The sequence below is a fragment of the Lagenorhynchus albirostris genome, chromosome 8 (genome assembly GCF_949774975.1).
Source record: "Lagenorhynchus albirostris chromosome 8, mLagAlb1.1, whole genome shotgun sequence".
Lineage (NCBI taxonomy): Eukaryota > Metazoa > Chordata > Mammalia > Artiodactyla > Delphinidae > Lagenorhynchus > Lagenorhynchus albirostris.
The window spans coordinates 90,172,199-90,188,898 of NC_083102.1; the positions used below are offsets into that span (position 1 = coordinate 90,172,199).

Genomic DNA, 16,700 nt, shown 5'->3' on the forward strand with positions numbered 1-16,700 from the left:
AAAAAAAGAAGTGGGTGACTTGTGGAAGGATGGAGATATATATATATATATATATAAAATAAAAATTTATGTATGTAAATTAAGCACGTATATATGATGGACATGGGTATATAATTATGAACCAACTAGATATGATCCCTGCTAATTAGGAGCTTACATTTCTAACTTACCCAGGAATTGTTCTTGATAGTAACCCCTGAATTTTCCTCAAAAGATTTTATTATGTTCTTTTTCAAAGTATAGCGGCCAGGGTGGGGAAAAACACTAAAAAATGTTTTACAAAAGTATACAGATATACAACCATAATGAGAGAAATAATTTATTTGATTCTGGAATTAATAATATATTTCCTAATAGCTTTTCTGGGTATACTTAATTGTGCAGTGCTAAATAAGTGACTTTGGAACAAATCTGCAGAATGCACCTATATTGTTCCTGAGTTTAGTCCTGCCTTGTGCTAGATCAGTTTTTAGATAGGTTTTTATTTCTTTTTTTTTAGGTTTTTATTTCTTTGAAGAGGTAGTATTTCCTAATGATTAAGAGCCTGGGCTCTGGAGTCAGACCATCTAGACTGAATTCTGGTTCTATACCTATAGAACTAGTAAGTATATATAACTTAGACTAATTACTTATCCTCTTTGAGCCTTGATTTATTTTGCTTTTCTAAAAAATGAGAATAAACATAGTACCTATCTTAGGGGGGCTATTTTGAGAGTTAAGTGAGTTGATACTAGACATATTTAAAAGGTAGAGTCAATAGAATTTCCTAACAAAATTTTCAGCCTGAGCAGCTGGAAGGCTGGAGTTGGCATTAACTGAGGTGGAAAGGTGCTAGTAGAATAGATAAGGGGGAGAGGATCAGTAGATCAGTTTTAACATGTAAGTTGTCCAAATGAAGATGGCAGACAAATATGAAATATTCCTCTCTCTGCTCTTGTTTATGCAGTGTATGGTCCAGCTTGCATTTAAGACATTTCATTTACATTTCTAACTGGTAAGTTACTGTGTTTAAACAAGAATATGTATCAAATGCATAAATTAGCATTAGAAAGTGATTTTGAAGATAAACTGCTCAACATGTATGTATGAGCTCCAACCTTTCTTAATTTCAGTAATATATGTTTCTTCACAAGTGGTTCTGTCTCCCAGTTCATCACTGGATATCCTCTCCCCTTCAGTTTGCTGTGATTTGTGTAAGTTTTATTTTTTTGTAAGTTTTATTTATTTTTTTTTATAAATTTATTTATTTTTGGCTGCGTTGGATCTTCGTTGCTGCGTGCGGGCTTTCTCCTTTTGCGGTGAGCGGGGGCCACTCTTCGTTGCAGTGCGCGGGCTTCTCACTGCGGTGGCTTCTCTTGTTGCGGAGCATGGGCTCTGGGCACGCTGGCTTCAGTAGTTGTGGCAGACGGGCTCAGTAGTTGTGGCCCACGGGCTCTAGAGCGCAGCCTCTGTAGTTGTGGCGCACAGGCTTAGTTGATCCGTGGCATGTGGGATCTTCCTGGACCAGGGATCGAACCCATGTCCCCTGCATTGGCAGACGGATTCTTTACCACTGCACCACTAGGGAAGTCCCATAAGTTTTATTTTTATCTTCCAACGCAATCTCTTAGCCTCTTCCTAAATCAGGGCTCAGAGTCTTTGCCCTGGTCAGTTTGCAATATTTGCTCTGAGGCAGGCAAATAGAGGCCCAGCCCCATGCGTACCCCTTACCCAAAGCATATCCACCTTAGAGGCCTCAGAGAAAAAACATTTAAGGATGAGGGTAAGTGAACCTCACTCAAGATGTTAAGGTTGAATGGATTGTGATGGGGGCACGGTAATTGGAGTGCTTCTTCCTGCTCTATGACATTTTGGTTGGCAAGAAGAGGGTAGAGGGCACCTTTGCTTGTGAAGATGCAGACATCAGTGACAATTCTGTGCAAGGGTTTTGCCCCACCCCCAAGCCAAATGACCAATTAAACAGGCTCATGCTTTCAATTTCTACTGGAGCTCTTAACCTGAGATTCATAGGGCATCATATACAAAGGTATATGTGTATATGTATTTTTTCCCCAAAGTCCATAGGGTACATGAGGCTCTCTAAGGTGTCCATGACTCAAAAAGTTTAAGACAAGTTGCTATAAAGAGTGCTGACATTCTAGTTTTTAATTAAGAGTAGCTATGCAAATAAGCCTTTGTTTTATTTTTCTGTAATTGGTTTTAAGTCCAGTAGACAAGCCCTCTCAGTAAAGACATTAACAAAGGTTAGAAGGGTACTTTGACAATAAACATTCAGAGGTGAGATCTAAAACAATTGGGGCAACTTTTCCCATTGACAAAGTGGTTTGATGTTGAACAGAGGCCACTGAATCTTTTTCTGTTGGTGATGATGTTTAATTTCTGTTACATAAAATAAATACAAATTTGTACCAAGAACAGTTCCAGCAAAAAAGAGAAACATGCTGAATCTCATTCTCCAGTTGAATTGAGCTCTAGAGCTGTTACCCTGTGAGTTACAAATAATGACCAGCAGTGAAGAAAGAGTCAAAAACTAGTTATAGTTACAGATGGGGCATTAGAAGGATTGTATCTAAATCTGGATAGGCGGTTGAGTGCTTTAAAAAGCTATAGTAATCATAAAATCTGGGCAAAGAAGTCTCATTGCAGGGGGTTTAGAAGATTCTCATGTAGCAGGTTTCCAGTCAGATCACTATAAAGAGGACCCACGGCAAGCATGTTTCAGAAAACTAACAAAAAATTTAACAAAGCAAGACACACCCACTGTACAATTGATTTTTTTAAATGGATATATATTAGTATGAACTATACAAATTACAAGATTCAAAGCAGTCGTGCAAATGCACTGCAAAATATGCACAAAGGTAGTGACTTGGATGGAAATCTGTCAGTGCTATAAAAATACATACAAACAATAATTTTCCTTTGATAAATCTACAAGGTATAAAATTAAGAGTATTTACATAATTGCCTACTAGATATGTGAAAAATATACCATGCTAGAACAATCTCGTTCCAAAGTTTGAAACATAATTTCTGTCAAACAAAAATATTCTTCATACAATGTATGAACTTATCAATAACTTTCTGGGTATAAAGTTGTTCTTTATGTGACAGTCAGATGAGGATCCCTCTGAATTATATTTTGATTAGAATTTTGTTTCACTGGGTACCTGGAAGAAGACAGAAAGTTCTTGCTTTAAAAGACTTGTTAAGTTCTAGCTCTCTTAATAATCATATCTTGTATTTAAGAAGAGTAAATGTCATCAATCTGATTAAAATTGGGAGCTAGAACTTACCAGAGTCACCAACAAGTTTTTTGTCTTCAATTTTAATGATCAAATAATACCTTCCACAACTACTTGGTTAACGTAGAACCATGTGATACCATGTTGTAATAGAAGTGTATCTTTTAAAGGCCTAATTTAACTTAACCAAAATAAGAATATAATGTGTTGTAGTAATATATTTCTTCACATTTGTTACAGGGGCCATACAAACTCAAAGGGGCCAAGTGTGCTGGTCAGGGACACTCAGCTTTTACATGAATCGCCACTGGTGGCCTAAGCACGACTGCTGATTTATCTTCCTCTAAGTAATGCAAAGAGCTCGTGTTAAATATTTCTTTTTTTTAAATATAGGGAAACAGGTACAGGATGGTATTGACTACATTCTGTTTGACAGTTGGTTCTAAAGCTATGATTGGACATCAGATTTAAATTCTGTTCCTATACTTGATCCTTTAAAACTTGGTGACAATTCTGAATCCAACAACTGGGCAGAGGGTTTCTGGTAAGGCTCTCTTTGTGGGGGCCTCGGGCAAGGTGCTAGATGTGGGGTTTTCTGGAAAACAGCCCTGGGAAACAGAATCATGGCTCTACTCTCCCCCACCAGGTCTAATTTTCTGGAATGGCTTTTTTATCTAACCTTTTTCTGTTTGATAAAACTCTTAATAATCATCCAGGCTTATCTTATGCTATACATTGCTTCATTTCTAATTTAAATTCTTTTTTGCTATTCTTCTTAGACCTTTCTTCAAATAAGAGAAATACCACCAGCCACTTCCCGTACTTGAAGACAATCATTAGATTCTTTCCCAGGACCCTCACATCCATTAGTTTTTCACCAAAGGAAACAGCCAGTATAACATAGTGTGCAGAACATAGATCTTGACATCAGACAGATCTTGCTTCAAATCCTGTTGTCAGTTTAGTGTGTGACCTTAAGCAAATTAGTTAAGCTCTCTGAGCCCTTCTAATTTCCTCATTTGTGAAATGAAGATATCTTCTTTGCATATTGTTGTAAAGATTGAGATCATGAATGTAATGCACCTACCATATACTTGCCTTACAGCAGATACCCATTTTGATTTGTAGTTCTGCTTTTCCCAAACTAGAGACAGTCCCTTATAGGAGTGAATATTCTAGAAATGAATATTCTAGAATGAAACGGCACTATCCAGTTAAATGATGATTTGGCAACTCTTTCAAGTAAGGAAGTAAAGGAACCTAACTTTCAGTGCTAGGCTAGGCACTGTCTAGGGGCTTCCCATGCATCTGGGGGTCAGGAGGTGTACATTAGCTTCTCAGCTCCATCACAAATTCATCTGTAGATGGAAACAGTAATTCCTTCCCTGCCTCATGGATTGACAAGACCAGAATAAGATCTTTGTTGTAAGTACTTTGAAAACAAAACATTCTCTCTCTCTATGCTCAATATTGCGCTAAGAGATCGAGTATCACTATTTTCCATCCTTTTTTTGTACTGGTCTGAGCTTATTTCCCCCCAGAGTCCCTATGAGATTGACGTTGCTTGTTTTCTTTCTTTCTTTTTTTTTTTTTTTTTTTTTTGTTATTGCTTCAGTTTTGTAGGGATGAGGCACAGAGGCTCAAACAGGTGCTGGACTTTCTGCAGTGTGCTGGAAGAGGCCTCACTATTTTTAAAAGTGTTTTGTCCTAATGTCTAGATACAGGTAAACCTGCTGAGGAATCTTACCTGACATTCCCGATTACGTAATGCTCCATTTGTGTTTCTGGTGAAATCAAATTTTGCTGCTTTTTCCTGAAAAACCAGGATGGAAATATGGATTAGGAATATATTTTTTTAATGTTGAAAAATAAAGGGAAATTTAAGAAGCACAGATGGTTGGTTATACAAATGTGAAAGTCGCCAAAAAGCTGGTACCTGACTGGGATTAAACTTCGAAGTACTGTAATCTTTCTTCATCAAAATATGCAAAACAGCATCATGGATTGTTAAGAAGAATATTGAGTCCTTGACTTCATCATCAAAAAATTCACACCGTGCCAGCTTCTCAATGAAGTCATCTGAAGAGAAGAAAGAAAGAATAACAGGAAGAAGTAATTGTTTGGCTATGGGTTTCTCCTTGAGGTTGGGGATTTGAACTTACATTTGCAAATGTGCATTTCACTGATGTTTGGTTAAGTGTTTGGGGGTTGCAGTGGTATGATACCAGTGTACCATTAGTACAATGTCTTCTGGAACTAAAGGACACCTTTCTAAGAAAATTACACATATAATGTGTTCATGTAAAAACAAAGAAGGAAAAGGTTCAAATGAGAAAAACTTTTAGGCAGGAGACTTGTGAGTTAATCTCCCTCGTTAATGACTGGAGCATCAAATGTAGCTTATTACTAAAAGCTGAGATTCTGCCAAAATAGAACGTATACTCATGGACCAGTGCCATGGTTCTGGATTTACTAGTTACTGCTTTAGTCCATTTTCCCAAAGGTGCTGGGTACTATCAGAAAACATCTTCCTTGGCACCGTACATTACCTCTCCAGTCATCTTTGAGGAATTCTATTCTTGTAGGCACTAACCAGCATTGTTTGCACAGATAACCAAATATTACATCATGTCTACTATATGCAAAGCTCTGGCTGGGTAATATGAAGGATCAAAACCTAAGTTAGACATGAATCTTGTCCTGGAGTGAAGGTAGAGCTCTTATATACTATCTTAATGAAAGAGAAATTGTTGTAGAATCATAAAGGCAGGAAGCAATCTGATTTTTTTCTTTAATGTTTTTTTGGGGTCTTAAATAATGCCTAGCACAAGGTAGGTCCTCAGATTTTTGAAGAATGAATAAGAGAGGCACAGATCATGTGCTATGGAAATTCAGAGAAAGAAGGGTAAAGGTTGTTTCCTCTTGGCAGGATTCTGGGAAAACTTGATGAAGCAGTTACCGTTTAAAAGAATGCCTAGGATCTGGAGAAAGAAGGATGAAGAGAAGGTATGAAAGGGTGGAGATGGGAAAGTCTGTTCACAGGCAAACTTTCAATATCGACAAGACCTAGCAGTGTCTGAGGGAGAGGGAGAGAGGAGGGCATTGTGGTTCCAGAACCCAGGATGCAGGTGGGTGGTGGTGTGCAGTGAGAGGGAAGGTGATGATCTTAGTTGAGGACCAAGAGGGATGCCAGGCAGCAGAGGCAGCAGGAAAGGACAATCTCAAAAAACCTGGGATGATGGAGAAAGAATAAAATTGTTTAAGAGATTAAAGGGTTACTGAGATTAAGAGAATATTTTTAATTATAAGGAAGCCTTGAAACTAGAGTGTATCTGTAGATTTTATGGATAGGAGCCAGTAGAGAGCAAAAAATTAAAGATGCCAATTTCACGCCTCCCTCAATTTCACTTGTCCTCCCCCTCCCTAAAATGCTTTCCCCCAAGATACTGTCAAGTTTCACTCCCTCACTTCATTCCAGTTGCTGCTCAAATGTCGCATTACTGGACATCCTTGATCACCTGTCTAATATAGCACTACCCCTGTGGCTCTATGTCTCTTAACCCTGCTCTTTTCTTCACAGTGCTTATCATTACCTGAAATATCTTTTTATTTGTTTATTATCGGGCTTTCCCACTAGACTATAAGTTTCATGAGAAAGATTAATGGGATGAGTCAGAAAATGGGATGGGAGAATATTCTAGGCATGGACAAGGACACTGATTAGTTCTTGCAGAGGACTTAGATGAGAACTGATAAGGATCTGGATTAAGGCTGTAGAAATGGAGAGGAAGAGTGATTCACTAGGGAATATTTATGGTGACTCACTGAATATAGAGGGATGGGGAGGAGAAATTAAAGACGGCTCCAAGGTTTCTACTTTGGGCAACTGGGTGGGTATGTGGTGATGCAGTGATCAAGATAGAAAAGGAGAAGGAGTAGTTTTGGGAGGGAAGGTAATATATTTAGTTTTGAATACATGTATCTTAGGTACTTGGAGGACATCCAGATGGTTGAATACAGGGTCTGCAGCTCAGAAGAAAGGTCTGGGCTGAAGATGTAGTTAGCGGATTCATTAACCTGTAGACATACTTGCAGTCATAAGCATGCTAAGAGATTGGCTTAGAAAGAGTTGATAGAATTAGAACCATAGGGTTTAGGTTTGAACCTTGGGGAGGACCGACTGCGGTGTGGAGAGGAAACAATGTCAGACACTGTGGAGCTCTGAGAGTGGTGGGAAAGGACTCAGAAGAATGGTCTTGCAGAAGTCAGGGAGACAGAGGCTAAAGAAAGGTACCTCAATAATAAAGTAAGCTCCAAGAGAATGAGGCTGGGCTGGGGGTGGTTGATCTTGACAACCTGGACATCATTGATGACCTTGGCAAGGGCAACCTCATCAGTGAGGTGAAGCAGAAACCACGTAATTATGGGCCGACGAATCGAGGGAGGTGAGGAAAAGAGAAAACAAGCCTACTTTTCTAGGAAGTTTAGGGTAAACAGTGGTTACATATTCACTCCTTTGCTGCCTGTTAAACTAGGATTCAAATTGTAAAGTTAATTACATATTGACACAACTCAAATATAAATATGCTGTTCCCTAGAGATTTCTATTGGAAATCTACAAATTAGATTTCCTTCTTGGTGATCATAAAAAGTGCCTGTTCTTTGGAGAAGCTGTCTAGATTGAGAGTGAGCAGTGAAGAAATTGTCAGAATATAAAAACAAAACAACTTACCATCAGTTCCAACAATATACACATCTACCTGAATCCTGATAAATTCTTGCAAGATCTGTTAAAAAGAAAGTAGATCTTCCTTAGGGAACAGTTTCACTTGTCAGAATCATAAAGAAAACTATCATAATTATGTTTTAGGGTGATATGTTGCTTTCAGAGCCTTTTACATTTTGAAAAGAGACAATAGTATAGAGATACTAAAGTTAATAACAAGGCTCTATCACAGAAAGAAAGAAATCCAAAGGAAAGAACTCTAAGGAAGGATGATGGGAAAATGTTCTGCCTTGACTCACAAGATGAACTCTGACTTAATTTTAAAAGTTTCTTCTATGGGATGATCTTGACTTAGAGCTTTCATCTATATAAAAGTTAAAAAACCCCATGACCCGTACACATTGTTCTTTTTATTCCTGTCCACAGTGCCTGGAGGTATCTAGCACCAATGAATCTTTATCCGTTTTCCTGGTCTTTAGGCTAAGAACAAAGGCCAGTAGTGATATGAGAAAGGTCATATAAGGTTAAGAAAAGTATCTTGTACTGTTGATCAGTTTAGCGATCATAAATATCACTATTATCATCAGTAAACACTTTTAGAGCCTCTACTGGGCTGAAGTAAGAATTAGGACCTTAAGGAAACCAAGGAAACCTAAGGCAGAGTCCCCATCCTTTGTGCTATACTGCCAAGATCAAAACATAAACTTTTTGTGTATTTTCTCCTCCAAAGCTAAAATAGACAGAAAAAGAAAAGGCAAGCAGTCTCAAAAGTTATGTGATGTTTAGATTTTTTTTAAAGATAGTTTGAAGGAAATAAAATTGATCCTATTTTTGAATTTTATATCCAGTTCACCTATACTTAATAGATCTTAGGTCAGTTCTTATGTAGGCAGATTTCTATAAAAAAATAAGCAAAAGAGGGGAACTTGGAATTCTTAAATTCTCTTGATATCTGTTTCTGCATTTCTGTTAGAAACTCATTATTTTAGAAATGCTGACGAAACTGTGCAAAGAAAACAGCCTGCAACCTGACTGTTACAAGTTCCGTTTTAAAATCACATGTGACATTTATTCTTTTGCATATCTACTTAAAAAAAAACCACACATTATTATATAGTCAAGTGAAATCTCACTGGCTTATGAAAGATGAGGATAAAAACAAAAGGCCACTTTTTCGTTCCACTTTTTCCCAAGACCTCCTCTATTTCAGGACAATTTAGATACAACACCCGCAAGGATTTGAAGGCACTGCAGAATTGGAATTTAATAGGATTATGAGCATTGTTGTCTATAAGCATACATTAGAAATTATACGCAGTCTCATGGGAAATGCACTTTTAAAGAGTTCTCTGAACATGCCCCACCTGCACTCCCTCCATGAAATATTCTAAGATTAAAATTTACTTCTACTTAAGCATGTGTTATCTAAAGGAGCATCCTTCCACAAATACACCTTTTTTACCTTTAGTGACTGATTAGCTGTTTCCATTCAGAAAAGAGAAATTACCATTTTGAGACCCCTCATTGATGAAATGTCAAGAAATGACACTGCTGAAAAGTCAAGAATGAGGCTGTGGAGGTTGATTTTAGGGACCGTGATGTTGAAAGGAAGATCAGCGTTCCAGTCTATCTGGAAGGGCAGGTCTGTTGTATTGATGGGCTGATCCAGTTCTTCTATATTATCATTGTCCAGCTCTTCGTCAGAATCTTTAAAGCCATCAACAGTACATATATATCCTTTCTGCAAGAGAGGATACTAATATGCATAAGACCTGTGACCGAGAAAAACACTGTAGGCAAAGATGTCACAAAAAAAGAAAACTACAGGCCAATATCGCTGATGAACATAGATGCAAAAATCTTCAACAAAATACTAGCAAACAGAATCCGACAGCACATTAAAAAGATCATACACCGTGATCAAGTGGGGTTTATCCCAGGAATGCAAGGATATTAACAAATATTACAAATTGAAGGAGAAAAACCATATGATCATCTCAATAGATGCAGAAAAAGCTTTCGACAAAATTCAACACCAATTTATAATAAAAAACCCTCCAGAAAGTAGGCATAGAGGGAACTTACCTCAACATAATAAAGGCCATATATGACAAACCCACAGCCAACGTCATTCTGAATGGTGAAAAACTGAAACCATTTCCACTAAGATCAGGAACAAGACAAGGTTACCCACTCTCACCATGCTTATTCAGCATAGTTTTGGAAGTTTTAGCCAGAGCAATCAGAGAAGAAAAAGAGATAAAAGGAATCCAAATTGGAAAAGAAGAAGTAAAACTGTCATTGTTTGCAGATGACATGATACTATACATAGAGAATCCTAAAGATGCTACCAGAAAACCATTAGAGCTAATCAATGAATTTGATGAAGTAGCAGGATACAAAATTAATGCCCAGAAATCTCTTGCATTCCTATACACTAATGATGAAAAATCTGAAAGAGAAATTAAGGAAACACTCCCATTTACCACTGCAACAAAAAGAATAAAATACCTAGGAATAAACCTACCTAAGGAGACAAAAGACCTGTATGCAGAAAACTATAAGATACTGATGAAAGAAATTAAAGATGACACAAACAGATGGAGAGATATACCATGTTCTTGGATTGGAAGAATCAACATTGTGAAAATAACTATACTACTGAAAGCAATCTACAGATTCAATGCAATCCCTACCAAACTACCAATGGCATTTTTCACAGAACTAGAACAAAAAATTTCACAATTTGTATGGAAACACAAAAGACCCCAAATAGCCAAAGCAATCTTGAGAAAGAAAAAGGGAGCTGGAGGAATCAGGCTCCCTGACTTCAGACTATACTACAAAGCTACAGTAATCAAGACAGTATAGTACTGGGCTTCCCTGGTAGTGCAGTGGTTAAGAATCTGCCTACCAATGCAGGGGACATGGTTCGAGCCCTGGTCCGGGAAGATCCCACATGCCACAGACCAACTAAGCCCACATGCTGCAACTACTGAAGCCTGCGCGCCTAGAGCCTGTGCTCCACAACAACAGAAGCCACCACAATGAGAAGCCCGCACACTGCAATGAAGAGTAGCCCCTGCTCGCTGCAGCCGGAGAAAAGCCCGCATGCAGTAACAAAGACCCAACGCAGCCAAAAATAAATAAAAGAAAAGAAAAAAGACAGTATGGTACTGGCACAAAAACAGAAATATAGATTAATGGAACAGGATAGAAAGCCTAGAGATAAACCCATTCACATATGGTCACCTTATCTTTGATACAGGAGGCAAGAATATACAATGGAGAAAACATAGCCTCTTCAATAAATGGTGCTGGGAAAACTGGACAGCTACATGTAAAGGAATGAAATTAGAACACTCCCTAACACCATACACAAAAATAAACTCAAAATGGATTAAAGACTTAAATGTAAGGCCAGACACTATAAAACCGTTAGAGGAAATCATAGGCAGAACACTCTGTGACATAAATCACAGCAAGATCCCTTTTGACCCACCTCCTAGAGAAATGGAAATAAAAACAAAAATAAACAAATAGGACCTAATGAAACTTAAAAGCTTTTACACAGCAAAGGAAACCATAAACAAGAGGAAAAGACAACCCTCAGAATGGGAGAAAATATTTGCAAATGAAGCAACTGACAAAGGATTATTAATCTCCAAAATATACAAGCAGCTCATGCAGCTCAATATCAAAAAAACCAACAACCCAATCCAAATATGGGCAGAAGACCTAAATAGACATTTCTCCAAAGAAGATATACAGATTGCCAACAAACACATGAAAGGATGCTCAACATCACTAATCATTAGAGAAATGCAAATCAAAACTACAATGAGGTTATCACCTCACACCAGTCAGAATGGGGTTCATCAGAAAATCTACAAACAATAAATGCTGGAGAGGGTGTGGAGAAAAGGGAACCCTCTTGCACTTTGGTGAGAATGTAAATTAATACATTCACTATGGAGAACAGTATGGAGGTTCCTTAAAAAACTAAAAATGGAATTACCATATGACCCAGCAATCGCACTACTGGGCATATACCCTGAGTAAACCATAATTCAAAAAGAGTCATGTACCACAATGTTCATTGCAGCTCTATTTACAATAGCCAGGACATGGAAGCAACCTAAGTGTCCATCAACAGATGAATGGCTAAAGAAGATGTGACACATATATACAATGAAATATTACTCAGCCATAAAAAGAAAGGAAGTTGAGTTATTTGTAGTGAGGTGGATGGACCTAGAGACTGTCATACAGAGTGAAGTAAGTCAGAAAGAGAAAAACAAATACCATATGCTAACACATATATATGGAATCTAAAAAAAAAAAAAGTTCTGAAGAACCTAGGGGCAGGACAGGAATAAAGATGCAGACATAGAGAATGGACTTGAGGACACGGGGAGGGGGAAGGGTAAGCTGGGAAGAAGTGAGAGAGTGGCATGGACATACATACTCTACCAAGTGTAAAATAGATAGCTAGTGGGAAGCAGCCGCATAGCACAGGGAGATCAGCTTGGTGCTTTGTGTCCACCTGGGGGGGGTGGATAGGGAGGGTGGGAGGATAGGGAGGGTGGGATGGAGACGCAAGAGGGAAGGGGATATGGGGATATATGTATACGTATAGCTGATTCACTTTGTTATAAAGCAACAACTTACACACCATTGTAAAGCAAATATACTCCACTAAAGATGTTAAACAAAACACTGTATGTCAAGGATAAGTAGTGAATTTCTGAAGCATAGATTCAGAGTTGGGTCAATTGATGGGATTGTAAACTGTTTTATTTGGAGAATAAAAAATTTCTTAGGGGCTTCCCTGGTGGCGCAGTGGTTGAGAGTCCGCCTGCCGATGGAGGGGACACGGGTTCGTTGGTACCCCGGTCTGGGAAGATCCCACATGCTGCGGAGCGGCTGGGCCTGTGAGCCATGGCTGTTGAGCCTGCGCGTCCGGAGCCTGTGCTCCGCATCGGGAGAGGCCACAACAGTGAGAGGCCCACATACCGTAAAAAAAAAATTTCTTAGGAGAATACAATTTTAAGGAGACCCTTAAAAACATGACACTAATTGACACACAAAGAACCTTGTTTATCCGGCATTTCATTTAAAGGAATGGAACCAACCTCTTGAACTACATTTTACTAAGCTTTTAGGTATAATATGCAGAAATGTGGGCAAGAAGCTTACCAGTGTCACTTGCAACAGACCTTTCTTCTGCAGTTTTCGGATTTTCTTCAAAGCTTTGTTGCGCTTGCGAAGAATTCGAAGTGGACTAAAGCCAACCTGAAAAGCCCATTGCTGTGTTACAAGAATGCTGAATATTCTGCTACTTATATAGCATAATTCTAGTTAATGGCATAATTCTACTTATATAGCATAATTAAGCGGGGTGGGTTGAGGGATTGGGGCACATAAAGCAGATATTTGAAATAAAATTTACAAGTGGTCCAAACATCATCATTGAGAGCATTGTATCAGACCTATGGTCTGCTCAGCCTGTATGCAGTTAACATTCAAAAACCTCTGTACCATCCAGGTTTTATCCCTAAAGTATCCATTAATGGGTCTAAATTCTATTTGAAGTTTTTGTTTTTGTTTTTGGCCCACACAACCCTTAGGGAATTTTTTTATTTTATTTTTTCTATTTGTTGAATATGAGTGGCATCTAATTAGTATCCTGCTTCTAGATACTTTTTATTCTATTAAAATTTGTATGATTATATTTTATAATATCTACGATTATATGTCTTATTTTATACTTTTAGTATTAGATCTGAGGGTAACGTTCATTTTTCCCCTTTTCAAAACAAATGTGTTCTTATTGTGGTAATATTTAGCTCCAGAGTAATAAGTAAGGAGGATCAAATTATGTAATAAAAAATCATTGACAAAAAAATGTAGTGAGATGGAAAGATAAGTGAAAAGGACAGTATCTAAAGCCAGATAGACAGTATGATCCCATTTTTGTAAAAAAAAAAAAAAACTTGTTGGGTAGAAAGATATTTGATGCATAACAAATGAGTAAAAATAGTTAGGGTTTAAGGCAGAAGCTCTGTGCAAGGTACAGAGTGGACCAGAAGGCATGTGAAAGAGTGAGTGCTGAGCTTTTGTTTCTTAACCTTAAAGTCTGCTTCTTTGTCAGCTTCTCTCCAGTCCACCAGGGACACTAGTTGTTATTTAGTGTTAAATATTCATTTATATTATATTTATTCATTTCACTTATAAGTATTCATTTGCTATCCTGAATCTCTTCAAGGATGCAGTCAAATATTAAGGACTCGTGTTGTTTCTGAAGTTGATTCCCAAAGAAAATCTGTAGGAGATCATCTATTGAAAACCAGCAGCCCAAAATCTTGTGGTAAATCTTTTTACTTTACAGCAGAATTTAGTAAAAAGGGTCTCTATATTGGACCTTATACAAAAAGTCTCAGGCTTCCCTGGTGGCGCAGTGGTTGAGAGTCCACCTGCCGATGCAGGGGACACGGGTTCGTGCCCCAGTCCGGGAAGATCCCACATGCCGCGGAGCGGCTGGGCCAGTGAGCCATGGCCGCTGAGCCTGCGCGTCCGGAGCCTGTGCTCCGCAACGGGAGAGGCCACAACAGTGAGAGGCCTGCGTACGGCAAAAAAAAAAAAAAAAAAAAGGTCTCATTTCCCAACATGTTAATGGACCCCTTATAATGTAGTTCCACCTGCCCTGGGACACAGGATACAAAAACACAAACACAACCCAGCCTCAACATATGTGAAATGAATGACACTCCTGTTACAGAACAAGCATTTCTTCCCTAGATATTCAGTGGAATTAAAAAAAAATTAATAACCCCAAACCTTACAGCATCGATAAGTTTCTGCTTAAAGAAACTAATGTTTGCAAAGTAAATAGGAGATGGACATCTGAAAATCTTCACACCGTCTGGTTCATACATCTGTAAGGCAGAGAAGTCATAGTAGATGGTGCCCATTAGATTTATATTAATATCATTTAGCCAATCAAAGAGAAAAATGAGTTTTCCTTACTTCAGAGTAATCTTTTCTATTCTTATAGATGTTGCTCCTGCCAACATTAGCCAGCGTGCTGCACTTGGGACTGTAGGAAAAATCAACACCAAGTGAATCATTCATGCATATACGTTAGGCCTATGAGGCTAACGTCGATGTTTTCCCAGCATCCCAAAGCAGGCTCACTTTTCCAAATTTTAAAGGTTGGGGAATCCTCACGCCATCATGCCCTGGAGGGCATACACCTTCTTTGACTGACCCTCCCACAGCTCCTGGAACCGTGCCTCTCCTCCCATTTACCACATCCAGTTTACAAAGCACTTCCATATGCTTTGCCATTTTGATTCTGAATATCAGTTAGTGGGTGAAATAAGGCAGATACAGTCACCTTGTTGTATAGATAAGGACATGGAGAAGTATCATGATTTGCCTATGACCACTCAGTTTGTCTCTGTGTTTGATGGGTCCCCAAGAAATGAATGAAAATATAAGTGAATAAACAAGTGCAGGAACATTTCAATGTAAATGTGTTCCGTCAGTCCAGGATCAACCTTAACTATGATAACACCTTCTGTTCTAGAACACCTTAGATCCCAACAAGCCTTATCTCTCTGTCACGCCATGTAATCCAACATAGGCTGAGTGACCACACGGTGGTGACATTACACGGCAGAGATTTAAGAATCCAAAGATGTTTGGACTGGAATTCTGTTAAAAATCAAGAATTCTAAGTAGCTTTTGTGGCATTTCGGGATGAGAGGGGCCTTTGAGAAGTTTTCTAATCCAGCTCCTTGATTTTCAGGTGGGAGTCCAATCTAACAACCCATCCAGAGGAACAACAACACTCCCCCAGACACGGAGAATCTCAGAATCTTCTCAGAAACACTTTCCCATGTTTAACAAGTCTGAGACAAAGACAGTAAACCTGCTCAGAATAGAATTACCACCAGTTTACAGCTGGGCAAACAGACTCAGAGATTTATGATTTCTTTGAATTGGTGTCAAAGCAGGGAGCAGACCAATAACTGGTGGGATCTGGCTGATGCTCTAAGGTTGGGCCATTCTTTCACCCTCAGGCCTTGGGGTGAGGCAGAACAGATTGGCCAATCTTCTCTTCCTTTTTTTTTTTTTTTTCTCTTGCTACACGGCACAGCATGTGGGATCTTAGTTACCCACCAGGGATAAACCCTCGCCCCCTGCAGTGGAAACGCGGAGTCTTAACCACTGGACCACCAGGGAAATCCCAGGCTTAGCCAATCTTGATAGATTTGCATACCTATCAACTAAACTGCTTTTCCCTTAACAAGTGACAGGTTTTTTTCTCCTCTGACCTGGGCAGGTCAAAGCCTGCAAGGATGCAGACCACAATGAGCACTTACAACTGGGTCCTGAAGACGATAGTCAGGAGCTGAAGCGCCACACTAGCAGCCAGGCCTAAACCGAGGCCCAGGACAACAGCAAAGATGAAGGTCATGACCCAAATTAGCTGTCAAAAGAAGGCAACACATACACCACCGTTTACTCTCATTTAAGTACAGTGTCCTAGGTCCAGAGCTATAAGAAAGCATGAACTTCTAGGGCCCAAAGCAGAAGTTGGGAGTGCACAGCAGAAGGGACCTGCCTTGAGGTCATTTCTGCTGGCTCGGGTTCTGAGCTGCAGAAACACAAGCAAATCTTTTCAAAAATCCCAAGAGAGCGTATCCATTTCTAATCCCATC

The 16,700-nt window shown here is 38.9% G+C and overlaps 1 protein-coding gene across 1 annotated transcript in view; it reads right to left on the reverse strand.

Moving 5' to 3' along the window:
- Positions 1–753: 753 nt before the first annotated feature.
- Positions 754–16,700, reverse strand: part of SLC26A3 (solute carrier family 26 member 3) — a 31,858-nt gene continuing 15,911 nt past the window's right edge. The window contains exons 12-20 of the mRNA XM_060156189.1: positions 16,362–16,468; positions 15,001–15,070; positions 14,817–14,909; positions 13,171–13,266; positions 9,479–9,712; positions 7,978–8,032; positions 5,182–5,324; positions 4,993–5,058; positions 754–831 (exon numbers count right to left, since the gene is read on the reverse strand). Of these exons, the coding sequence (XP_060012172.1) occupies positions 754–831; positions 4,993–5,058; positions 5,182–5,324; positions 7,978–8,032; positions 9,479–9,712; positions 13,171–13,266; positions 14,817–14,909; positions 15,001–15,070; positions 16,362–16,468 (942 nt within the window). The remainder of the gene's footprint in view (positions 832–4,992; positions 5,059–5,181; positions 5,325–7,977; positions 8,033–9,478; positions 9,713–13,170; positions 13,267–14,816; positions 14,910–15,000; positions 15,071–16,361; positions 16,469–16,700) is intronic.